Here is a 27145-nt window from a genome sequence, read left to right as displayed (position 1 = left end):
CCCACAGAGAAGGGTGGCTAATCCTATCATTCTACACCATTCATCTCCAATCCACTTGGCTTTCAGCATTTTTCTCAACGGGCAATTTGTGGCTTCCCTGCTGGATCTCCTCGAAGCCAGTGTGTTATGACTAGGAAACACTTCCAAGGCCGCCCGGGAGTCAGAGAGGAGGCCACTAAATGCAGTCTCCGACCCTGTCACCGTCCATACTGACAGCTGCCAGCCCAGTGCACACTGCCAGAAACAGCTTAATGACAGATACTTTCGGAAAGCATCAAATTGTGGCCTGTCAACATCAAATTAGGAACAAAAAGGAGGCTCAGTTGCCCACAAGATCATTAGTCAACAACTTAAATGCTCGCTGTATCTTGATGCCACATACCCTTGAGACTAAAATCCTTGTTATTTTTTCTCAACAGAACACTCCCCAAAGACTCAATAGAAAGGCTAAATTAAATGAAACAATAATGATGTTTTTGGTAAACATAGCTTTTCTTTTATTCTAAAGGTCACAGTCTAAGGGGTGTTTAAAATGAAACAGAGTCTGAGGCTGAATGGCTTCCAGATGGTAGCGTCTCCCTCCACAGTCTGTCTGTTTCTGACTGACAGATGCTACGCTTGCTTCCAGGGAAGAATCTGAGCATCCTTCCATGACTAACCCAGAAAGGAATAGACCTGCATTAACCATCTCCTCAGTTCTGCGTACTGTATGGCTTTTCAGCTCTTTGGACAGCCCCTCAAAGTCTGAGTGTGCACAGAACCTGTACATGCATTCCCAAGACCATCATTAGACCCAGATAAATAATCATTTCATCAAATAATAAAAATCTTTTTTTTTTTTTTTATCTGGTGTTTTGAAACTTCTAACACTGTTATTTTGTGATACTGCTTAGTAGTTCCCTAACAATCTAGCCTGATTCCAAACACAATAAAATAGCATGCTCTGTTTATAAGAGCAGCCTTGATAAGACCTATTTAATATCAATAGCCTTCAAGAGCATCTTAACGCCTATCGATCGGAGAGGCAGTGTGATTGTCAAACTTGTCTGGAATCAATCCTCAAAAAATCCACATTTCTAACAGTACTTCTTCTTTGCACCTCACCTGAGCTGCTGTGGAACCACTCAACATACGGCAGAGTAACAAGCAGTGAGCAGAGGAGGGGGCTGTTTGACAACATGCTGCTTATCAACCCAGTGCTGCAACTATCTTCACAGGCTACACAGCTCCCACGGCTCCCCCGTGTGATGTTGCAGAGCCAAGCCTGCTACGCTGGCATCCTGGCTGTGGGTCATGGTCAGTAGGAGCCCAGAGAGCTGTGACAGCCTGCTACTGTTCCAGCCACAGCAAAAAATAACAAAAAAAGAAATAAATAAATTGGGAAGCATAACAGCACCACGGGCAGAAAAAAATGTCAAACAACATCTTAACAACACTGTCATAACATGCTCCAAGAGGATGCATGTAAAGGACATAATGTACATAATGAAGAACATAATGAACTGTATTGTACATTGTACTATGTACTCAAATACATTCACATCACTTTACAGCATGCGCTGCAGCCAAATGACTTGGAAAACACAACCCAATAGGCCATTCAGCCATCTGATATTTGTCTAGAGAGTAAGACAGAGTGAGAGTGTTCCAGACAGCTCTCAAATATGGTGCGGGGGTTAAACGGCAGGTTTCTTGGCTCAGGTTGATCATCATTTGTCATCTGAAGGCCATCCCTTAGTAAGGCTTAGAAGTGCATCCCATGCTTACAGTGTTCCTTTACATTTCCGCCAGCAGGGATTTTAAGCTTTGAGATATAAAAATAATCTCAATTTGTGTAGAGATCATTAATGTCTCTCATGCAACACTTATTTCTATATTGAGCAGTATCAAAAAATACAAATAAAAGTTTGCAAATTTAACTAATTTAAACTCATTTTTATTTGCTCCTGATCCATTGTTGCCCAACAAGGAAGGATATAACTGTACTGTATCTATAACTGTAACAAATATTCATTCAAGGTTTTATTTTCAAATGATTTCACTTTTAAGATAGAAACAGCCTAGACACTCAGAAGCAATACCCAAGCTCATCCAAAAATGCCTTAGGATGCCCAAAAGTTGCATTTTCCCTGTTGCATTGCAGTAGAGCTTCTTATTTACAGCACTACTGGGGACAGGAAAAGTTATTCTATCTAATGTCTTTCTTCTGGGGATACCAGTACTGTAAATGTTCAGTCATATGCTCTGAACTACCCCAAGGTAAAGAAAATGCATTTTCTGTGCTGAGGTTCAGTAAAACTCCTGGTTTTGAAATGGAACAGGCACAAGAAGATTTTGATATGGTGACCATGGTAGCCATATTGTCTTATAGCCTAAAAGGTGCCTTTGAGCTCTAAAAAACAGGGATTAACTACCAGGCTCTGGTTCTTTTTAATCTTTCATGCTCAAGTTTACTTTGTATTAGGCATTGTTTTGACTCCCATTCCTTTATAATGCCCTGGAATCCCCATTAGGGAGCAAGCCTGGTCTAGGATTCCCAAATGTAGCCCCCCTCTTTTGCCCACTTTGTAGACCCACTTGGCGGGGTTCCCGTCTTTGGTGGGATCTCATGTTTCTCTCACACTGCAAAGCTGCTGAAAGAACTTTTAGATGAGTCAAAATACGCTTTGTACTGATCAACCAGCCAAAAACCTCCCTCATTGTGCTCTCCACCAAGACACTGCAGACTGTCTGCTAACCAAGAATTAGGACTAGAGAACCCTTGGAGCTTCTCTTCAAGTATTGCACATCAAGTCAGGCTGGAGTAAAATTGCATCATGCCACATTCTTGCTTGGGGAAAGAAACAGCTGTTTCCCTTTTACTTTTGGTAAAAAGGATTTATGTTGGCTTGGCAGCAAGGAGATACAAAATGGACTGTGGCTAAGATAATGTAATGACCAGGCTCATCCTACAAGGCCAGTCAATCACGACACTGTTTTCACAGAGGGTCTACTCAACACAGAGCAGCTGTATAAATACATTAGACAGGATCCAGCGTGCTCCTAGTAAAAACAGTTTCTTATAAATATATGGATTATTGCATAAATAAATCTGGAGACAGGCTAAACTAAATAAATCTTTGGAATGTGCCAGAAACACGAACTGACATGTTTGTGGAGGAAAGCGCAGTTCCTGTGTTACTGCAATGAGGTCTGAGGAGACCAGTGCTTTAGAGTTGGTGCTTCTATTGTCCACAACACCTTAGCTCACCAGAGTAAATTCTTCTATTGTGCAAATGGCATTGTAATGTAATGTCGCACTTGTGGCTCATCATATCTTAGATGCAACTGTTATTAAGGAAGTTTAAAGATCAGTAGGCATGCTGCTGATATAGAAATAACTTCAAAACACTTGCCATAACTACTTCATTTGGCTTCACAATCCATTTAATTGCTACCTAGAGGTGTCGGCAGCACTCACAATAAGTCATCAACAGAGCAGGAATTTGTTACAATCATCTTTAATGAAACTGGCACTCATCTATGTCTTCTCTCTCTGTTGGTAAAGTACTTCTATTGATTGGCCTCTGATGAGGCTGCGGGGCAGTAGGTTGGTGCAGAAAATATGATTTGTGGGCATTTGGTGTGATACGACCTCATTTGTACATCTTTTGTTGGCAGGGAAAACACGCATCACATATCACGCGGGCCACACTCTCAGCTAGACTGACACATACAGTACTGTCACCAACCAGCTAGAAACTGGGATTGTGTGTGAATGATTGGCTGCTGCCGGCTGTCAATTGTGTGAGAACTGTCTCATCTAAAAGCCTCATGATTCAGCCACAATCACTAATCTTTTTGCTTTTTCCAGTGTTTACAAATGTTTCCTGAAGAAGAGGTGGCAGAGACAAACAAAAATTGGAAATTATTTTGTGGTGCTATATATTTCTTGGAAACCCAAATTAATGATACATCTCCATTAAACCCTTTGTAGAATTCAACAAAAGGTCACAGTCACTAAAAGTCGCTTTTCTAACAATGACAAAAGAATAAATGTGAAATTATTCTCTATGGCAATATGCAAAGGTGGACACAAATGCTGCATTTCATTTAATCACAAGCCAAAGTCGTCTACATGAAAAGCCTTCATTTGACAAACATGAAACATTACAATTTTGTTATGTTCTCTGTTGCTTTTGTTTAAATAAAGAAGATTAAGGTTTTACAGAACTGTATCTAAAATGAAAGATGCTAAATCCCTTTGTTCTTGTACCTTTTCCCAATGTCCTAAAATTTTCAAAAACAGCTTTTCTCACTGAAGACTTACTCACTGTCAAACAAAAACACAGAAGCATATAATTTATTTCTTTACGCACAACAGAGACAAATTTCTCCTCAGATGAGTGTGAGTGTGGTAGCATACTGTACTCACCACAGTTTTCAAGCCATGCTCCTTCATCAGCCTGAGGGAGTTCTCGTAGCAGGCCGTGAGGTCACTGGTCTCGGTTGGGCCCACATGACCTCTGGCCACTGGGCCCACAGTGTGGATCACATCTGTTAGAAGGAGACAACGCGCAAAGTTCACTTCGGCACTGTGCAGTGATGTAGTGTAAGCATAAGAACAGTGCTGTAAAACTTTTCAGCCAGCGTGCCAAACAGCTGAGCAGTCGAGCCAAAGTTTTAGAGAATCTGCAAAATCATCATCACACGTACAAAATATGACATACAAACATTTGTCTTCGCAATGAGACAACGGGGACAGCATGAACTACCTACTGCCTGAAATAAATGCATTTATCCACTAAATGAAACAGCAGCTTAGATAGAAAATCAATTACATAACTCTTTTATGCCATCTACTCATATATTCATATATCTCCCTGTACTCCCTTTCCCTTCGCATAGTAATGTCTTTACCTGTCAATCACTGGTCTCCTTGTCTGGCCCAGGCAGACTGAGGAATGCAGCTGCTTAATTGAATCAGGGAAATCATTTAAGGAGCGAGTCCGTGGAAGTGATGACAGGAAAATAAGACAATCTAAGCAGTGACTTGACAGAAACACTATCTTCCGCATTCTGTCTGGCTACCCTTGGCCTTCTCAATGTTGGACAGCACAGGTCAACATCAGTATACAAGAATTAAGTCTGCGGCGTCCACGGAGCATTCCTGAGAGGCTCACCACAGGTGGTGCACTCACACAGACTAACTACAAGGATTTCAATGACACCATGAAACATGAGTTATCTGTGTACATACTGTATATCCATGTAAATGGAGAGTCCTCAAAATGTCGTGGAGGTCATTGTGAACTATAAGTAATGAAGCCATGATTGATTCATATTTTTTCTGTTTGTTCAAAACAGACTTTCAGAGCCCAAAATAGCCTTTTGCCCTTTTACTTCATTTAGCAGTATTGCATGGTAAATCTCAGCTCGTGGTCCATTAAATATAGATCAACTATGACTCATGCATTTGCAATGTAACACATCAAGTCCCCACTTCTGTGCACTAAAATATTAAACTCTATTGAAGTATGAATACAGAGAATTCAAAGCTGGTTGATGTGAGGGCATACGGGGAAAATACAGCAGCCTGTGTTATGAAATGCACTCGTCCCATGTGTTTCCTTACACATAACCACAGCATTTACTTTTAATCTAAAACGCTTAACTTCACATTCCCACAGAATAAATGTAAACCAAATTAGTACTCTATGTGACCATACATCATTTATAGATTAAATGTAGTTCTCAGTTGTATGTCTGGTTGTTTAATAGGTCAGGATGATAAAATGCAAAAGGGAACTACTGGTGTGCCTTAAGTAGGTAGATTTTGTGTTTGGAGAAGGTAAGAAACAAGGGGTTTGGGTGATCCCCAGCTAAGCTGAGGTTGGGATATAATGAGAATGGAACTGTCTGAAGTATTGTCTTCTTCCAGAATAGGAGGCCAAAAATTGCATACCACAATGTGGTTATAATGGGACACATGGTAAGTTGTTTTTCGTGCATAATTCATGAAGTTCTTCACTACAAGAACGGCAACATGCCAATTAGAGTGTGGGCAAGCGCCAAAAACCAGACTACTGGTGAATTCATGAAAATTTAAGCAGTTCTTATCTCACCAGTACCGATGTCTCCGCTTGTATTCTCAACACTTCCACATCAAATAAATATTTATACAGCTGTGTTTCTGTAAGGTGAGAGACATATTTCAATTTGTTACTAAGGAGGGATATTACAGGAAGGACAGTTAGCTGCGGTAGAGCTCCAAAATACTCAGTCAGCTGCTTCAGTATCTCTATACTGTATCAGTAAACAGAAATGACCTCTCTATCCTTGGACTTGGAGGAACTGGGGATGTTTATTTTGTTTAAAGGAAAAAGAACAATCATTTCTTAAATCAAACTAAATTTGATGGTTATTTTCAGCGAGTTGTTACAGACCATTAACCTGCTGTAAAATGATGTGGACTTTATTGAATCATAATTTTCTAAAGACTTATGAGAATGGAGTGCAGTCTTTTGCAGAGAAGTGAAAAAGTGAAAACAGTTCAGTAATAAGAACAAATATAGATGTGTCAGTGTATTGCTTTAGCTATGGGCAGTTTAACCTTTAAGATCCTTCCACCTTGAGGTTAAACCTTGTTTTTAATATATGAAATATTTTCCAGTGTGGTGGAAGGGTCTGAAAAAATTGTTATTTGTGACCACAGTGTTTTCAATATATGAATTATACACAGATGCTCTTTGCAGATTATCCATCCAACATGGGTCTTTACCGTTTTTTGTTTTCTCCAGGTAAAACCTTTTTCATCATCATCATGACAGACACTTTTCAATGAATCAGTGTTTCTCTTTTACTGCGAAGCAGATACCGACACACGTATACCATTATCTCTGTGCAACCTTTCTACAAAAGGCACATAAATCTCTGTTTCAGATGGGTTGAAAAGATTGCTAGTGGTCCACTTGCACTGTGGGGGACTGGGCTTGATTACCAGGATGATAATGGATGTAGAAGACATCAAGGAAAACGTCCTGATGAAATAAATTAAAAAGAAGCTCTCATTTAGAAAATGAATCAGCCCGTAGCAGAAACATTCAAATCTTCACACCAGTAGTGATACTTTCTATTCCTGACCCGCTAAATGCACTTCTAAAAAAAATGGAGAAATGTATCACTGACTAGTCAAAGACTGGGGAAGAAAAAAGGCTGCAATTTCAAAATGAACCTGTAAAGAAACATAACAGAACCATAGAAGTTAAATTACTAAACGCCACCAAACAGTTTACTCTAAGCACACAAGTCATTAAGGAATTTAACGAAACCCTTCCTTATTACACACGCGCGCCACGAAATTCCCACCGCAGACACTTTCTTCAAGACCCTTGCCTTGCCAATTTCACAAGTAGTTAATGAGCTTTCATTCTCAGCTATGTTTTTTTTTTTATGCTGTTTTTCCACCAATATCTCCACTGGATTTGTTTCATTGAGGTCTCTTGCTTGGGGGTACAAGGCCAGTAACACAATTGAACCAGCAGAGAATGATGATTGCTATTCAAACCGGGATTTATTTCTTTGTGAGCCTGCAGGCCCTGCAAAGTAAAACAAACAAAAACAACTACAAAACAAATATAATCTAGAGGTTTATTCTTTCTTAGAATAAATCCAGGAGTCAGGATAATAAACTACAGGTGTAAGGACCAAAATATACCGGAGCCAGACTGATATTGACTAAGCTCAAGTATTGTGGTACGATGATACTCTACACAGTTTGTATTCTGCACAACCTTAAGAGAAACCCAAACTATTTATTTTCCTCAGCATGTCTGAATGTTTATCCTCTCATTATTATGGCCACAAAGCATGTACCGTAGTTTACCTTTAACTTTAACATGCATCCACTGGATTCCTTTACCTCTGCTGAATCCTTTTTACTTTTAATGGGAGGACTCCATGTATTACATGCTGCCTCCTTTAGACTTCTAATGTGCCATGATTAGCACACACTGCTCCCATCAATTCTTAAAGAATTTATATCAATAGGAAAATAAGTGAAGTCGGGGGAACATGTAGCAAGCTAGATAGTCAGTCAATTGCTGTGTTTATCTTTTTTGTTTGGCGCTATCATAGAAAACAGTGTAATCCAGTTTGATACATACTGTATGTTTGGTATAGAGATCACTATTTCTGATAATGTCTCTACTGTTGTTTTAGCCCAGTCAGCCTTGACAGAAGTCATAGCAAAACCACATTATTGGATACAATTACAGTATAAAGAAGCACATTTAAAATGCACATGCCCTTTGTCTTAATACTCTCGTCACCAGATGTGTAATTTATCTTTTACTTTAATTTGTTGAGGAGAGTGTTATATGTCTAGGCAAATATTGTATAATGGCAAAGCTGCTCTAAAATGTTTACCTACCCGGTAGAGTGTATAGGACATTATTCTCACGTCACTTCCCCAGTCAGAATGCTAATACTGATGATGCAATACTCTCCAAATCTTAGTCCCATATGCATAAATATAGTTTAGTACAGTATTGGGTCTGATCAAGCATTTTAACCAGATTTTCACTGGTTTATATAAAATCTGAGTCATTTTAGCAAGCAGTGCTCAATCTCAGTAAAGTGCCACTGTGGATTTAAAATTACCAGTGACTATTTTATTCATGCTAGAGATGAAGGACAGGTGTCCAATTCCTGCTTAAACAAATGACACACTAAAAAGGACATCGTACAAAAGGCTGTAGAAAGCTATTAAAAGAAAAACATTAATGCCGGCTATATTTTCTTTCTAAATACCTGACACCTATTCAGATGTCAGGCATATCTCAGCATATTCCTGCAAATTGCATGGCCCTTAATGTGCAGCTGTGTTATGCAGTGAAATATAAGTAGCAGACGGTGAAAGGCTCAGATCAGGAGCAAAAAAACATAATGAACCCAAATAAATTCTGATTGAGGTATCTCTAGTGATTTTTAGTAAGACTCCACTGTTCAGATTAGACTGGACAAAAAAATGACCCCTCCACACATCCACAGCAGAGCATGCGAGTGAACATCTTAGACAAGCCTACTAAAATATTCCTCAGCTCAGGGAAGGATGAGGAATAACTACCAAGGGGACATGTTCACTTCAAAGATGCCACTTTCTTACCAACTAAAAAATCTTTTGAAATATCTAGACTTCATTTAGAAGAGAAGTGCTGTGCTATTTCAGAGAGGGACCAGCACTTCACAGCATAATCAATCTTTCATTTCTGCTTCCCTCCAGTGACTTTGAGGCTGTTTTAGATTGAACATAACAATAATAATAATTCCAAAAGGCTGATACTACTTGAACATGCTTACTGTAATGCGACTTCCACTGAACGCTCCCGTTCTTGCCATCAAACCTAGAGCTACAGCATCAAGACCAATAGCATCAAAGTGATATGGCGGCCTCATTTAGATCTATTATAATTCACAAGAGCCAGCAGACATTAATGAGACCACTTTCATGCAGCCCATGGAAATTATCTTCCACACTTAAGAATCAACAGAGCATTTAATGATGTACAGTCCATTAAGAAATTCAGCCAAAATTGAATTTACATGGAATCACTATTTTTATAGGTTCCAGCACATTTTGTATTGACAGTGGACTGGAGGCTTTTATAGTTGATGATGCAGCTTTGAAGATCATCCACTGTGTTTTATTTCGTGCACTCTTGGGCTGAGCTGGTGGTAGTTGATTCACTTCCAGCACAATATAAATGCTGATGTAATTTAACTGAGCTGTTATATATAGTTTCTTGATTAACAAAAAGGTTCACTGCATAATAATAAAAGTAAAAGGTACTGTATTATGAAAACCAGCTTTGTGAACTTTGTGAACAACTTCTTTATTAAAGAGTGCTTTTCTTGCCCAAAGCCAACCTGACACAGGACACAGGACTCAAACTCGTGTCTACAACATCAAGACCTACACTTTATATACCTGTAAGTAGATGAAGTGGTAAATATCAGCGCTACGTTCACCACCTGCCGTTTCTGTCCCAGAACACAGATGTTTTTTTTTATTATTAGACTTTGCCGTGTTTTTCACATTTGCATGTTTTTTTGACAGTTCACAGCTCAAATGTAAAACGACTCCACAATAAATAATTTCACTGATGTGTGGCCTCACACATTTACTTTTTTAATGCTACTAACTAAAGGATAAATTTCAGATTTTTAGAAGTTAAATGAATATTGATGATTTTACAAATGAAACTCTCTAAAATAAAGTTTTTGAAGTTGTTCTGTCCTTGAGTCTGTACATAAATTAAACTTTAAACATTTTGAATTTGAACATTTTCCAACCTTGTTTATGAGGCAAATGGGGAATTAATGTGCATGAGACCTTAACTTCAGTAGTGTTTAAAATACTTGAATTTAATTGATGCCAAGAAAAAATCATTTCTTTGTCGAGTACTTATTATTCCTGTTAGTAGTAGTATGGTAGTAAATGTAAATACTAAAGCATGTTCTACAGTAACCTTACAGCTCTATAACTTCATGGTCTTGTTAAACACTGTTTTGCATCAACATAAAACATCAAGCCTTTAACTTTTCTCTCCATGCTGGTTTAAATTAATGACTGCAACCACAGCATGACAGTACATAAGTGTCAGTCATTGTGAACTGAGAGGACCCATCTATCATATGTTAGTGTGAAGCTCTTCTTCTCTTCAAAGTGTTAAATGACCCATGAAAAAAAGAGACGGAGAGAGAGAGATGGCATCTCACTTGAAAGGGTTCTCCAGTTTCTCCCGTTCTTTTAACTACATGTAGCTCTCAGTCAGTGTGTCACGGTCGTACACAACATGTTACCGAGTTTGGCAGGTGAGAACCCACCTGCGTAAACACAGCGGCTATAACTGCCGTGCAGATTTAAAGAGTAACTCGCCATCGAGTTTAGTTTAGTCTTCTCTTCACCTGCTGCACAATTAAAAAAATACAAACCCTTCGTTTGTGAGTTATACATTAAAACTAAACCGTAACAGGGGACAACAGGTGGGTCAACACTGCATGTGTACAGTGTGTGGACATATCAAAGGGGGCTATGTGGGTGCCATGCTCCTCGACGGCTCCTTCAGTAGTAACACATTTCAAAATGACTCAGGTGATTTAATTTGTACTTCTCATCTGCAATGTTGTCTGAACACCCTGTTCCTCATACGCACCGTACAGTACAAGGCAAATACAGCTCTACTGGTTCAAATAAAGGCCAAATTACTTCCCAATAAAGTTGCATGTCCTGTATACAACAGATGCCAGCCTTTGCCACTCGAATTCTAATTCCATAATACCCACAAGAGTGATCACATTTCCAGTAATTAGGTGTACTTTGGCGTGATTGCCAGTCTGGACCCTCTCAGCATGCACACAGCTTTGCCGATGCTAGTCGCTGAGGATTACTAAATGAAGTGTGTACACCCACTCGGACATGGAACCGGTGTTGTCATGGCGACAGCGAGTGCAGAGTGATCCCCTAACGCTCACTGAAGCTTCAGTCTGAGAAAGGGGGCTTTCTGCAGACCTGGAATCGTTTGCCGCACGAAGTGGAGATGTAGTTGTTAGTGCGTGAATATTTCCTTCTTTAAAAATGGATTAGGGGTGCCTTAGTGATTATTCATATGCTTGGCTTTCAAAGGGCCTTTCCATTGTGAGTGTCATTGAAATTCTGTCACACTTAAAAAGGCTAAGGGGTAAAGAGCAAGAGAGGAGCCGAGGATGATGACACATCATCATTCACACACGCAATATCACAGGAATGTCTTTACTGATTGTGACCAATTATAATTTAATACAACACATAGTGCACGTGAACCAAAAATATATCACATGTTTTATACAAAGATCTTACTTTTTGGTGTACAGGACGCAGCAGTGCCCTCACCACCATTCTGTCACTGTGAAAGTACAGTAGGTGAGTCAGAAGCATGACATTTTCATGATCGGCACTTCTACATACTGTCAGTCATTACAGTACACTACAGCCAGGAAGTCAAAATGTGATATTTTACCCTTCCAGGGTCACACCACAGACAAGCACATACAATGTGCACGCACACACACACACACACACTCTCTCTCTCTAACAAAGTACTGCACAATACAGCCCTCGCTACCTTCAAATATCAAAAAGCTCTTCAAGCGAAAGGAAAGACTCACATTTTACTGAACACCGAACAGAAGGTGAGGCTGTGTGTACGTGTGTGAATGTGTAAGCATGCATTGGCCCCGTACTGAAGGACAAGAACACTGGGGGTGTGATGATTGTTTTGCTGTACACAGAGTGGCCCCAGTAGTGCCTACAGGGACGACAGGCCCAGAGTAAAGACAGAGGGGGAAAGTCACTGAGCAGCACTGCCAGCTGTTCCCACTGCTCTGGGCTTTCTATAACATTCCTCTAAGCTTGAATAAGCTGCCAGGTGACACCGCTCTCAACGGCGCTCACTAGTACTGCCGCTTGCTCTTTTTCCAGTTTTTTTCTTTCAAAGCATGTTCAAGTGTTTTGAATAAAATGTGAATATGAGAGTAGTTTGGCTATGTGTGAGGTGAAACTGGAGACGTACAAAACAACTCACACAGCCACAATTTGTAGATTTAAAGACTACACCAAGAAAGCACAATAAGACATGTACCAATGTACACAGGCATCAAATGAATGCACACTCAATTGTCAGTATATTAGTATACTAGCTAAAACTAATGCAGTCTAATAAAGCAGCCCTGCAACAATCCTCCCTCTAGGAAGGTGAAAGAACTCAACTAGGTCTCGATTTGTTTGCGGTACTCGCAGGCATGGCATGGCTATGTATGTGGTGATGCAGCCCAGAAGCAGCATGCACCGACACTGCTGTGTGTAAGAGGAAGAAGCCCCGCTGAGTAACATTAACCACATTCATGTTGTGCGGAAAATACAGTTTGGGATTTTCCTGCACGACCCCCTAAGAAATACTGCTGATGAATGTGATGGGGCCGACTAAACATGAACTTGAAACGGGTAGAACAGTACTGTTCACACAGCTGTTCCCCTACAGCAATGTGTCCTCTTATGGTAGAGCTTTAAAACGTAACCTTGTTTTAAAGCACTGGTTCTTTTGTATTAAATGTACAAAATGAAGCGCATACAGCTCCAGTAGCCTTTCATTTCTCCCACTAACCATTAGACTGCACTGCTGTTACCTGGCTTCAATTGCATCTCATCATTCCTCTTATTAGGGCACCAAAGAGCTGGGGCAGTACATCATAATTCTATGGGGGTCTGTGCAAGCAGGTCTTGAGCTGGTAAGTTGAGCTTCATGAATCTTTCAAATGTCAGTAAGTTCACACACATACACGCAGTTGCACACATTCATACGCACAGTTGCGGTGTCACAGCTGCAGGGAGACTGAAAGCGATGTGGCCTTCACAGATGCCGTTACCCGTCATTTCAATTAAGACATATGCGCCCGACATGGATTTGATGGGGAAAGACACTGCGGGTGTAAAGATTAAGCATGCCCTCATTCCAGCAACATGTGCCACACACTCCCCAAATTATCCTAATGACTGTAATTACAAAGGCACATTCAAGTCTGTGTTTGGGTAAGTGAGGGTTATGAATAAACTTTATCGCGAGGAAAGTAAACAATCAAGTATTTTGCTAATTGGGGGGTTCGCTGTAAATTGCCTCCAGTTTCACTGTCCTAAATCTGTCCTTATGAATCTACGCACATAAGTGAAAATACTTTGTACACATTTAAACAGCCTTCCTTATTTGATATTGTACTGATTAATACGCATGCGTTTGCTTTTCACCACACAACGTGACAGGGCATTAACTTGGAATAAGCACAACATAAAATTAAGACATAATACTAATGACAGAAGATAATGGTTGAGCAGTAATAGCATGGAAATTAAAGCATGCATGTAAATATGATTGAACACCTCTGCTAATGCTGAAATCATGGATTTTGAATCGCATTTATTTAACGCTGTCAGTAATTCAACACCAACCAGGACATTTCCAGAGTATATTTTTTTTTATATAAAAAAAAAGGTTTCATAACAAGCAGCCAGACAGTTTAATAACAGCTGAAAATGACCCAGCGTATTTTTCTAATAACAAGTCTGTTTGTTCACAAATGAACAAAGAAATGAGCAAAATGGTCCACTAGCCTGTGCTGCCATTATTGTGCTTTCAACTTTCCTAGCTTTAATGCTCTAATTTACTTCTAAGATACTTGACAAAAAAGGTATTCTTGATACGTATTATAGCCTGAAGCAAATAAATATTTTCGTTAATCAGATAATAACTTCTGACCTTCTGCTTTGTCAAATGAATGATGAACTCTACAAGCTTAGCGAGTGTAGACCTAAGTGTGGCCCTGAAGCACTGAGGAGGAGGACTTTTTTTCTTCCCCCTTTCTTTTTTCTTATTTTTGGAGTTCAAAGTAATATGATAATGCCACGAGGCCTTTGAAAATCTTGTTACTACATATCAAAAAAAATTGTCAGACAGTTGCTAACATGCTGACATTCACAAGGCTGCAATAAGAAAAAAACTGCAGGGGGCTGCATCATTTCATGCTGAAAGAGCTGCTCTCTCCCTCGGGCTGGACTGAGGCCTGTCTTCGTGTGAATGTAAAATGGTTATTTAATCTGGTTGTGTTCTGGGAAGTACTTCTCTATATAAATAACTGTTTTTTTTAATACTTGTTAGTTTTGTGAATCAGCAGAGAAAGGAGGGTGGGCACCTTACCATTAGGTACAATGATGTACTAGCAAGCTATTGATAGATTCATTTATTTTTTTTTCTGACATGTGGCCAACAAATATAAAAAAAAAGAGTTATCAATTTGTATCTGTTACTTGTGTTGTGAACTAAAACACAATACTCAAAAAAAAAAGTGTGCTTAAAAGGGAAGTAGTGGGTTGTGACCTTAAGGACCAACTTTTTTTTTTTTAAGTCAAAATAAAATGGGTCAGCACTTTCTCTATTTCCTGAACTCTGCTTGGCAGGAATGGTGACGCCTAAGTTCCTCTTAGGCCAAAGCACCACTAAACAGACAGCCTACTTATCAACTCCTTTCACATCCAGGGTGCCACTCATTACTCATGTATTCATAGTCTCTGCAGTTTAATTACAAGACTAATCACAACAAACTATCACTTCTGAACCAGCTGCCTGGATAATGTGAGCCTGAGGGATTCAGTGCAGCTAATCAGTTCAGTGCTCGCTATTTTCTTCAAGATTATCACTGCAGTTACATGGTATTCGATTCTATGTATTATCTCATTTTTAAACAATGTCGTAGCCCATTAAGAGAAGCAAAGGCAAAACCCTTCATGCGTTTTGTCTCATTTTGTCGTAGGCTGAAGGAAAAACTGAACAAGTTGCCAATTCCTCACTGGCTCGTTATCAAACATTTGTCGTAACACAGTTTCTTCAATTTATGGAAAGACGGAAAAAGTCAGATAAAACCGATTCAAACAGGGACGACATAAAAAAAACCCTCCATATTGATTAAATTGAAATAACGCTTTGGTTCTTCCACCGTGCCAGCCCACCACAATAGCAGCATCCACAAAAATCTTATAACTTCCATCACCAGGGGGAACTTTGCTAGTATGACCTCCCAGAAATAAAAAAGAATCATCATGGCAGCCCTACTTTTCCCAGAAACCTCAGTTGTTGGAACTGGGGTATGGTCCCATTACTGCTCCATCTGTGAGGGGCACCAGAGCAAACTCTTATCTGTGTCTGTTTCAGGTATCGCCACTGAAGAAGCTGTGACAAGGACCCATCCAGCCACCGCAGTCTCACAGGATCTAGGTGCCAAAAAGGTACATTCCTTCAGGCACTTACACACATACAAAGACAGATTATCAACAACAGCAACACACTGATGGGCAGCAAAGCTCGCCCATCAGTGTGAGGCAGCACTAACGACGTCTGTGAGAAGACCCCATAGAAAGAGGTCATTCTCACACTCCTCTCTTCTCTCAGCCCTCCTCACTCCTCCCTTTAATCACCCACGGAGACAGTTTCAGGGCCCCATGTGGATGACGAAGAACTGTGACTAAACTCCACGACGGAGGGGACTAGACAAATTAGATGCACCTACACCCATCAGTGGTACACCTGCCACGTACTGTAATACTTCAAAGGGTAGAGAACACACATGCACAGTGTGCTGAATGTTTGCAAAGCTGTAAAGAAACAAGTTCCTATGGGAATACATTACTCATACTGAAGAATAACACATGGCCACACGGCAAAGCTCAGAACAAATGCAGTTAAAGTTACATGTGCACTGGGTGCCGATGCCTTGGACTGATGGTATTGTTAGATCTCATTAGGTGCTGTTTTAGAGCCTGGCCTAGTGCTGTCCGTTGTACAGTTCTTTTTTTGTTTGCCTCTGTCAATCTGTTTCCCAACTCACAGTGGCACTGTAAATGAAATCTGTTGAATGGCTGAATTTAGCCAAGGTTTATGTCTAGAATATACAAGGTCATCTGTAACACGGGTTGGTTTCCCACTTGCTTCGCTGCAAAATGTTTGTGTGCATTTATCGCAGTTGCAGCCATTTCTGCACTGAGAGTTGTGCCATGCTATGCATACGCTCACTTTGTTACCCCCGACAGATACGCCTCACCAGGGAGAAGCCTTTACTAGAGCACATATAAATTCTATCCTTTTAGTGTCATGGGACAAGCTGAAATCATACATTTATGGGGTCTGCTTCTGAGCACGATACTAAACTCAGAGTTTGACCTTGCCACTGTGTTGAACAGGGGTTTCAAAACCGCTGAAGCGACTGTTTTAAACAATGGATAATTAATGTTCTTTTTCCCATTCCTAGGAGTGGTTTAGATATCTGTGCATGTCATCACAGGGTACATTACCAAACGTGAAGAATGTAACTTTCACATAAAACGAGGAAGATACTTTAGATGGGAGGTCTGGATGTAAAAGGAAAACTGCATCTTTGGCTAATGGTGCTTTCACACGTATACATACAAAGTAGCTGGCAGAAGCTGGCGTCTCATGAATCTGTAGTCTGGGGTATGAGCACTTAGATTACATACTCTGCACACACTGAGCAGTTGTTTCTTGATGTATTCTCTGCTGTGGTATTAACCAACGATGGTGACGCTTTGTTTTTACAAGTCTTTTTTTTTTTAGTTTTTTAAATTTAATTTACATCAAGTGTCAAAGACATGTTGGAAAGCCGAGACTGCAACAGTCAGTCATTCTGATTAAAGTTCCTTCATTATGTGTATAGTGAAAAACTCAAATCAAAAAATCTTGATTGGTTTTCTCGCTCACGCTGCATCAGACAATATCTGCATAAAGTCGAGCTTTCCTTCGTGTAAGGTCCTGTCGTGCTTCACAAAGCCAGATCTCCTACAAAATGAATAGCAGCTGTCATTGGCCGAGGCTTTTGAATGTGTATATGTGAATGCCCAGCAAGAGGAGGGGAGCAGCAACTTGTTCAGCTGCACCAGTCAGAGCCATCAGATAAGGAGAGCAAACAGGAGATAACAGAGTGCTGCTACATCTCTCAGCAGGCCTGCATTAATGCTACTAATGGCATAGTGCACTTTAGGGTGAGCTTTTGATGACACAGGCAGTCGGGTGATGTTTCCATATGTTCAATAAACATGGGGGGCCCCATATAGCTGACTCACACACAAATACCGTGAGCAGTTTTGGCCCAAGTGCAGCAGCATGATGGACGGGACGCTATCCTTGCTCCCTCCCCTAGCCCACATAATTCATAGCAGTCCAGCCTTTTGCACAGCAGTCTCTTGTTCTTCAGAGTATTCAGGCAATCAGAGCCACATGCTGCATGGACATTCATCTTACTTTGGCAAAAATGTGGTCTTAATGAGATAATTTAGGGTACTAGATTGACGTGGCAGAAGCGCTCCAATGTGTGGTCTCTCTACACAAGTAGGTACAGGTAAGAGCTATGAGAAGTTGTGTGCAATAAATGGCTGGCACAGACTGGCCATTTTTGTTCAAGCATACATTGGAAAGCAAGAGGAATTACCATGGGACCACAGTGCTGGATAGAAAGCACAGTAGAACAAACGGGAGGAAAATGTTTTTTTTGCCTCCAACTTGCACAAAGTGTTCGGAGCAATCAGCTCTGCAGTTTCGCCCCAGCTAAAAGAAATCATTTAGCCCAGAGGCCGCAAGTACACATGCAGGTCTCCCTTTCTGCTAGATCCTGCAGATATAAGTGACCTTTAAAATATGCCTCGCCATCTAAATTCTGTTTTAAGACCAAAGTAAGGAGTCATCCAATAGAGTAGGGAGAAATGAAAAGTCACAAAATAATCCAAAACATCGCAGTCACTGCTTTTCTTATCCAGGAAGAATCAATTGAAACTCAAGCTATCAGAAACATTTCAGTGCAAACAGTGCCAGAGCAGCTGTAACAACCTTTATTTTTTATTTATCAGAAAACAGTCGGGGTGGGGGGGGAGAAAAACACTGTTTTCCATTCAGAGCAACCTCCTAAATCCACACTAAAGCACCCCAAAAACACACAGACCCATCAGCCTGATAGCACTTTTTTTTTTTTAAACTAAACCTGCTCAGGATATGAAATAAAATGATAAAGAGCAGGTGAAATACATTGCACACATCAGTGCTGCCGCTCAGACAGAGCTGAAAATAGTTCTCAACTCCTGACTGGAGAGACTGACAAAATCTAAAGGATGGACAGCAGTTCAAGGCTGCTGTCAGGCTGCCCGTACACCTTTCAGGATAAATGAAGGAACAGATGAGTTTTACACTCCAAAGCCCCACAGCTGACAATTATATAACTCAGTAAGGTGAGATAAAGATGATGCAAGCAGTGAGATATGGCTGCATTTATAACTTCATTAAACTCTAAGAGTTAGTGCTGTGTAAATTGACTGTGGGATATCTAAAGCATATCCCAAAGCGCAGGCTGTCAAAGCAGCGTCTACCTGTGAGTAAGTTTTAGGGTTTCGAGACTTGGCCGCATGTTTTACTCACTATCTTGGCTTAATCAGATTTTATTGCTCATCTATGGAACATCACAAACTGGTGTCAAGAGTGATGGGGACACACTAGATAAAAGGGGTAATACAGTGTTTGCATGTATATAGCAAACCTCCAAAGAGACATGCAAATGCTGTTAAAAAGAACCAACACAACAGACGTCACTGTAATAATGCAGATGTTGGCTTAAGGCATTTTAATATTTATGACACTGTATTACCTTTAAACAATACAAAAATGCAACATAAACAATGAAGATAAATGTGCAGGCCTGCCCTTCATTGTTTAATACAGAAGAAGTAACCGAGGCCGCAGCTTCCTGTTTTTTGTTTTTTTTTTTCTTTTCCTGACACGTATTTCAGCCGTCATCACATTTAATAATGCGGATATGTAAAAGAAGATAAATATTACATGTCACTGTATACCTTCTTGGCTTAAACTCCATCATCTATCCCACACTGATTACCATGTTGTCATAGAAACAGTGTTCACAGACATCATATTGTGCCAACATATGGCTAAAAATTAGATTCATACATCATGTGGGCTGCAGCACGATGCAGTGTAACCATTAATTTAGAAGTATGTGCAGTTGCAAGGATGCAAATAAACACATGCTACTGTGCATGTACATTATAGGTTAATGTGGATTGTACTGTATGTTCAGAACTTATAGAATGAGCAACTATAATAGTAATTTCTACATAACTTATATTAAATATCACAATTGAGGAACCACAGCCCTCTGAGGATCTAATCTAATAAGTATACTTCATCAAAGACTATTTCTTCTGCACTGCCGGTGACATCATGTGTAAACAGTGATGGTTGCAGCGGGTGGGTGTTTGTGTATGTGCATGTGTGATTCTTTGGAAAAGAAAAGACTGGAGGCAGGGCCCTTCTCCCATGTTGAGACTTGGATGAAAATTTAGTGCGAATACAGCGAAAATCTTGTGACAGTGTGCTTAATTATTTTTGGTTGTTGCAGGCCCTGCCACTGCCGGGTGGTGCCCAGCGGTGCCTGTCTCTCAGGAGGGGGCAGAGACAAGCCGCCATCTGGGGGTGTGTCTACCCTGGTCTTGTTAGCATAAACCTAACTACAAATTAATGAAACTACCTCCGAGACGTCTTCAAAACACACACTGATCTATGGCTTTGGTAAATACATCGCCCCCACTACTGTTCTTAGAAATAAACAGATAACATACTGTTTTCTTGCATTATCTGCAGTTGAGTAAAAAAATGGAAAGGTAACATCACTGGAGATGAAATATGAGAGTGTGAAATGGGGGTAAATGCGCTTGCTGGTGTTTCCTTTAAGCATCTGCTAACTTGGGGTGTGACATTGCTGAGGTAGGCTACTGGAAGGGCACAGTGTTTCCCTGATGACTTAAGGGGGAAGTTTCTCTCACTTGCACTAGCTCACCACACTCTTGGAAATGAGCACAGGGAGAAAAATATATTTCCTAGAACTTTCAACACCTCTCCAAATATTTTTAAAGAAAAAATGTTTGTTTTCCTAAGTCTGTCCCCACTGAACGTTGTAGGCCCAAATGAGAAAAAGGGTAAAACAAAGGTTACTGCTTTAGGTTTTACTGCCGTACAGTAAGTTTTCTTCTTTTATGCTGGTTTCCAACTGTGCCAAAAGAAGAAGCAGGCTGCCTGATGCTGCTGAGCACCCACTGGCCTGGGAAATAAATCCTTTAACAGGTGGCCAGCAAGGAGGGGAAGGGCTAAATCAGCAGCACACCTTCCTGCTGCCGGCAATGCTGGCTGTTTTATGTGCCTTAATTACACAGTCCTCCAAAATCTTCTCCCCATCCACTCTTCCCCTGCACCTACTGCCCTTCATTCACCTTCTGACTCCAAGAAGCAAAACACATGCATAAGAGCAATCAAGCACATGGATAGTGCTCCACCGTCTACAGTATGTGATCATTTCAATTCAAATGTCAGGCGTCGGGTTAATAAACTGTGATATGAAGATATGAGAGTGCTGGTGGCACTTTATTTATGGAGAATATCCAAAATGATGTCTGTAATAACCATGGTGGAATTACACAGACAGCTCGAGTGTTGTGACACCTATTCTTGCGCGCCTCTATTCATTGATCCATTTTCTGAATGATACCTCCGGTTTTTGGCCCTTGACTCCATGGGGAGATCAGCCATGTGTAGCTTTGTCAGTCTCTGTAGCTAAGCAACTGAGCATTACAGTAAAAAGACCAGTGCTTACGGCAGTTGCTAGGGAACTGCTAGAGAGTGTTACCACTTGTGAACGGCACTTCGATAGATCAGCCTCTAATGGTTCAGGTCTGATGGAGCTTTGCCTAGAAGGAGATGAGGGATCGGCAAGTAGGCAGCACGCTCCATCTCACCAGCTATACCATATGTCACAGCCGGCAAGTCTCCGGAGTCCCACGCATCAGCACACATAACAACCAGATGAAAATGACAGCAGGTTTTTTCTCAATAGGAAACCATTTGCATAGAAGTGGAGACTGAATAATTGAGAGGTGTGGGAGAGAGCAGGGTGGCTGAATTGGGATGAAGGGATGTATGCCTGCCAGCCAAATCCATTAGCCAGGCCTTGCTTGGCTGAGGCAGGCAGCTGATGGGAAGGCTCTGTTATCGGACACTAAAGGACACTAGGGCTGGCCATCACCATGCCTGCTCTCTCTACCCTCTGCCGCAGGGGGAGAGAGAGAAAGGTAGAGAGGGAGAGGAAAGGAGGCAGAATAACAGAGACAAAAAGAGAAACCGAGGGAGAGACCAGAGAGGTTCAATAACAGAAAGACTGAGGAGGTGTTGCCCTGTTACAGCTTTATAATTGTCCTGCAAGGGCGGTCAAATGAGAGGCTACTTATCGCACATAGCAGTTCCACAAGAATACTTGTCCATCTCTATAGCTGGAGCCCATTTAAAAGAGCATTAGGACAAATGAAGCGTTGAAAAAGAGGACACCATTTCTCTATTTAAGCCAGGATAAAAAAAAAGAAAAAAGAAAAAAGGGAAGAAGTGTTAGACAATTGTATCCCATGCAAGAACGTAGCTCTCCGGTTCTGTTGGGAGCCTAATTACCCAGGAGATTATCTTTAGTGGACAAGCTCAGAGTAGCCTTCACAGAGGATATCGTTGCAAGACAACTACACACTGTGGGGGTTTTAAAGTTAGCTGTCGTGTGTTAAAATATGTACATTTCTGCTCTCAATATACAGCAGAAAATTGTATTAATATAGATCAATCATAATGGTGATTAAAAGCTGTTTTTGAGTTCGACTGCTACTTTAATTGTGACTACGTCCTAAAAAATGATTAGCTACAAGTTGTTACATTTGTTAAACTGGCACATCACAATGGAAACGGTGCTTACAGTCTGACCTTTGAGCTGACTTCATGAGAAAATCTTGTGCACACAGAAAAAAAAGCTTAGAAAACATCCAATATTTGATTACAGTGAATGGGACAGTTTTCAAAGAATCCCCACTAATTCTATTTCCATCTCTTTCCTCACATTTGCCATTTCAATGTGTCTCTGTTAGCAGTTTACACTTAGTATCTCTGCGTGAAAGAAAAACACATTGCTGCAGTGATGCATTGCCAATCAGATTTATGCTGCACAGTCTGCTGATCTTGGAGAGGGAGACATCCAAACAAAGATAAAGAGAAAGAGAGGAGCACTACCCGTAAGACTGGAGCTGCTTGTACAGAATCCAGTACAGCATGACAAAGTCCTGGCTTTGAATAAACAGAGAGAAACACGACTCAAAATAATGAGCATCAAACAATAACCGTAGACTGGGCATTCCAATATAAGACATTGATTTGTGTGTCCTGGTCTAGTCTTTCCTCCTGCAGCACAATGAATTTAAAGAGAAACAAAATACTCTTATAAGAAAAACAGAAACCAAAATGAAACTAATCATATTGAGTGCATAAACCACAGCGGTGGTGCATGTTTCCCTTTCAACCAAACAAACAGAAGAACGAGAGACAGAGAGAGAGGGAGAGAGGAAACTGTGCAAAATAACTAATGATTGCCGTTCAAGCCCTGAGTTTTATTGCCCCTTATCATGACAGAAGTACATGATAGCTTACACACAAAGAAGAAGAGGGACAGCCACGGGGCCTGTTTTAAGAGGATACAGCTGTATGTGTTTACAAAGCTTGCGTCTCCTAAAGCTCTCTCTCCCACTCGTTCTCTCTTCCTCTCAAACACACACACACACACACACACACACACACACACACACACACTGAAAAACGAGCATGAACAGATATGCACAATTAAATTAGCTCCGAGCTCTGTTTAACCGCATCTGCCAAATAAAAGACATAAAGAAAAAAACACAACCCGTAAAATTTCATCTTTACTGTACATCTTCCAGTTGCTATTAGATCACTCAATGTTAGGCTCAAGGACATGCCGGTCATTAATGTTAGCACTACATGTATAATATTTGGTTTTAATCCAGAGGAAAACCTGGAAACACTGGATTACATATGCAGTTTGGAGGATAGCCTCTGTTGATCTGATTTATTTCATTACAAATTACAAATACTCACATGCATGGAGCCAGTAGGATTCAAACTGCTAGACCAGAGTACTGTGTATCTACCCCTGAGCTACATTATACACAAAACACACGGTTTCTCATCACGGTAGACGCCCAGTGAAAAAACTAACAAACACGGCAAGATTTTGAAATAGCAATTTAACTGCAATTTAAACCTTTTTTGTGTCTTAACACCATTTTGTTGCCTCAGAATAAGCAGGCTTGAAAAACTCAGCCCATATTAGAATAGGTATTTTGCAAGAATAAATAGCAACTATCACATACAAGTGGCACTGCATCACAATGAGCTTGTTATTGCAGTGCTACAGGAAGTACAACAGTGCACCGAATGGAAGCCTCATTTGCATGTTGTCGTATTTAACTCTGGACAGCAGAGACAAGTCTTGATGTGGCCTAATGCAATGCCTGACATTGCCTAAGCCCTGTAATTATTTTCCTGACCTGTCCAACAATCATCTTTCCTCAAGCCAATTTCCAACATAAACAAATCCTCAGCTGCTCCATGTTCATATGGTGTATTCTGCATTCATAACGGCAGCCACTACACAACTGTCAAATTCTCCCAAGACCAGTCAAAACTTGTTCCACTGCTGCCTTATGAAGTGCTAAATTATAGTTTCTCTGAAACAGCATGACTGAAACACTGATTGATAATGATAATTGTTGGAAATATGACGGCAATTGGATGATCAAAGGAATAAAAAGCTAGGAAGTTCAGAATGAATATTTAATGAAAGTCAGATTTGTATTATCAAGCTTACAGAGCTACAGAAGCCATTGTTGCTGACTGTTCAATATTTCAAAAGACATGGGAATAAGGTAAATGTCTCCACTTGGATGTGGCTCCGTGTTCTGTTCAGCTATCGGCACGGTGGCACGTTTACTGTAGTTCTATTGTGTCTTGTCCGTGTGCGCTTAATGTTTGGTGTGTTGTCGCTGTGAGTGAATATTTAATGAAACCATGGCAAGCTCTCCACTGCTGTTCATCTGGGCATCGAGTCAGCGGAAAAACTCTTTCTCTGGTTCTGCCATCTGTTGGAATCAATAAGGGGGGCCTAAAACCCCCAGCCACCATTCGGGGCTCCAGCATGTTGGCGATTAAAGCTAACCCTTCTCTCTGTTCCTGCAAGTCCTGCTCACCACCAGCAAGGTTAAATGGCAGGTGCTGAAAGAAGTGTATTATACCCTGCACAGTAATGCTAATCCCTCAATTAAATTATAGCTCCTAAGCAGACAGGCCTTTCCTGGAGCTGTAGCTCCAAAAGAAAAGCCCTGCGACATGTTTGCGCTCTACAGTCCACACTTCATGCTGAGGCTTTGGATGGATTTGTGGAGGGAGTGATACTCTGCAGAAAGACAACAGCACACATCTTTGTGCAGTGTAACTAGACATTAAAAGCTTTGGGACATGTTTGTTTAGCAAGGCAGCGGCATTATGAAGCCTTTAAACAACAGGAACACTCAAAAATCCTCTTTGTCCTGTCTGTCTTCATGTGATGTTTACAGTATGCGGTTGTCATGAGTGCAAGGTAATAATGTCTGTCTGCAGCAGATGGGGAAAGACTGAAGCAATGTCCCTTTTTCTTCTGCCCAGAGGGGTGCTCCTCCTCTAATGGGGAAAAATAAGGTTGTTTAATTGTAGTTTATTTCGGAGCCTGATTGCTTTTATTGAGCTCCATTATTCTTGTTAATGAGCCCGTAATGCGAATGTTGATAATGTGAGAGCAAGTCTTTTCCTCACAATGTGAGATCCTACTGTTTTCCGGCCACTAAATCCTCGACTACTTCTCTTAGCCAAGCATCTGTGTGCTGCTCCTTGCACTGCTGTCACGGACGCAGAAATCACTCAGGAGTGAAACTTTGTATCCCCATAGTTAAGATTTGTTACCTGGAAACTGACTCGGATGTTATGGAAAGCACTGGCATCTGTACTCCGATCAAGGAATGCATAAAGATAAATCATACAGGACATTCAAAAGAAGTGTCACAGAAATTCAAATTAACATAGCGCATAGTAACGGATGTTTACTTCTTTAAGCGTTATCAAGGAGTGTTTACGGGTATTTACTCAGAGGTGTTTTGATCCCAGATACAGGAGGAAAAAAAGGAGTGTGCATACACATGCATGAGTGTTATGAACAACAATCTTCTCTGCAAGAGAGCAACAACATTTTGACTGCCATTCACTATTGGGCAAGACTGGCATTAAATTGGGTTATGCAGTGACAAGTGTGATAAAATGTCATTGGCATTTGGAACAGGCAGAAGGCATTAGCATTACACAAAGAGTACATTATGAGTGAATAATGCACTGCGCTACCAGTTTGGACATGGAGCAAAGTGAATGTCAAAACTCATTCGAACACACATTCTTCAGGCCGCGCAGCCGCATATCACGCTTAAACAAGGATACAAGGAGTCCTATCTTCTGCTCATTCCTTCATTATGATAACCAGAGGTACAGCACCAGAGAAGGGGAGATGCTGGTGCCAGAAATTCAGATATAGATGATAGCAGAAAGTCCGCATGGCAGCAACTCGCTCATCGCACGCCACAGGAGGACGGGAGCCTGCCTCAACAGGAATTAGGTAACAGTCAGGGAAACAAAGTGTCCATCACAGGTCAAGCACACAGACGACACAGACTAAACTCTGGGTACATTCAGCGCACCCAGGTACAGAAAAGTAAAAAAAGAAAAAAACAGGACTTTCTTGCTTTTACCACCAGGGTACAACCTCTGACACGCACTTCATAAGGTTTCCTCTTTACAAACAGTATGATGTTACTGCTTCCAGTGAGCAGCTGATGTAGTTACTGCAAAAGCAAAAGTGCTTTTAGAATTATTAATGACATCCGATCCTTTTCACCATTAATAACTGCTGACAAGATTTGATCCTTGTAACATTGGCCTGATGTGAACGTAACAGTTATCGGTGATGTAATGTTTGCCAAGTTCTATTTCACTGAGCGCGGTGTTGTGCTTACGCGGGATACAGGGCAACACAGAGGATCATATCATTGGACAGTTGCGTAGGAAACCTGCCAACTGATAATGGCTCTGTAATGTAATTACAGTCCTATCAGGGCAGTTTTTTCATCGTCTTATGAGAACACATTTTGCTTCAAAAAGATCCTGTTCCATTCTCTGAATAAGCCATTAAACAGCCTTCAGACTGTCACACCCATCAAGCTTAAAGCCTCAAAATTATAATGATTAACTTGTCCTTGCAAACTATCAGAGAACACTAATACCACACTGATACATTATGAGTGAAAGAGGATAAATGAAAATTGTTATTAACAAACTGAAAGAATTACTAAACTATTTAAAATCCCGTCATTTCCACATAAACCAAATCTTTTAATGTCGCTTTCCCCCATCAGCTGGTACTACTGCTGTGACTGCACAATAGCACCCTTACAGACACACTCACAGCCTGCAGATAGAAGCCACTTTTCTTTATGGACAGGCCTCTATGACTTCTGAGAAAATGTAATAGCTGATATTATCTCACATTGCCA

At 40.7% G+C, this 27145-nt stretch overlaps 1 protein-coding gene across 3 annotated transcripts in view; it reads right to left on the bottom strand.

Moving 5' to 3' along the window:
* Window positions 1–27145, bottom strand: part of macrod2 (mono-ADP ribosylhydrolase 2) — a 361160-nt gene that overhangs the window by 107472 nt on the left and 226543 nt on the right. For all 3 annotated transcript variants that reach the window (XM_026353614.1, XM_026353615.1, XM_026353616.1), the window contains exon 6: window positions 4415–4536. In XM_026353614.1, coding sequence (XP_026209399.1) covers window positions 4415–4536 — 122 coding nt within the window. The remainder of the gene's footprint in view (window positions 1–4414; window positions 4537–27145) is intronic.

The sequence above is a fragment of the Anabas testudineus genome, chromosome 15 (assembly GCF_900324465.2).
Source record: "Anabas testudineus chromosome 15, fAnaTes1.2, whole genome shotgun sequence".
Classification (NCBI taxonomy): Eukaryota; Metazoa; Chordata; class Actinopteri; order Anabantiformes; family Anabantidae; genus Anabas; species Anabas testudineus.
Note: the sequence above shows the minus strand (reverse complement) of the source record. Positions and strands in the feature narration are given on the sequence as shown.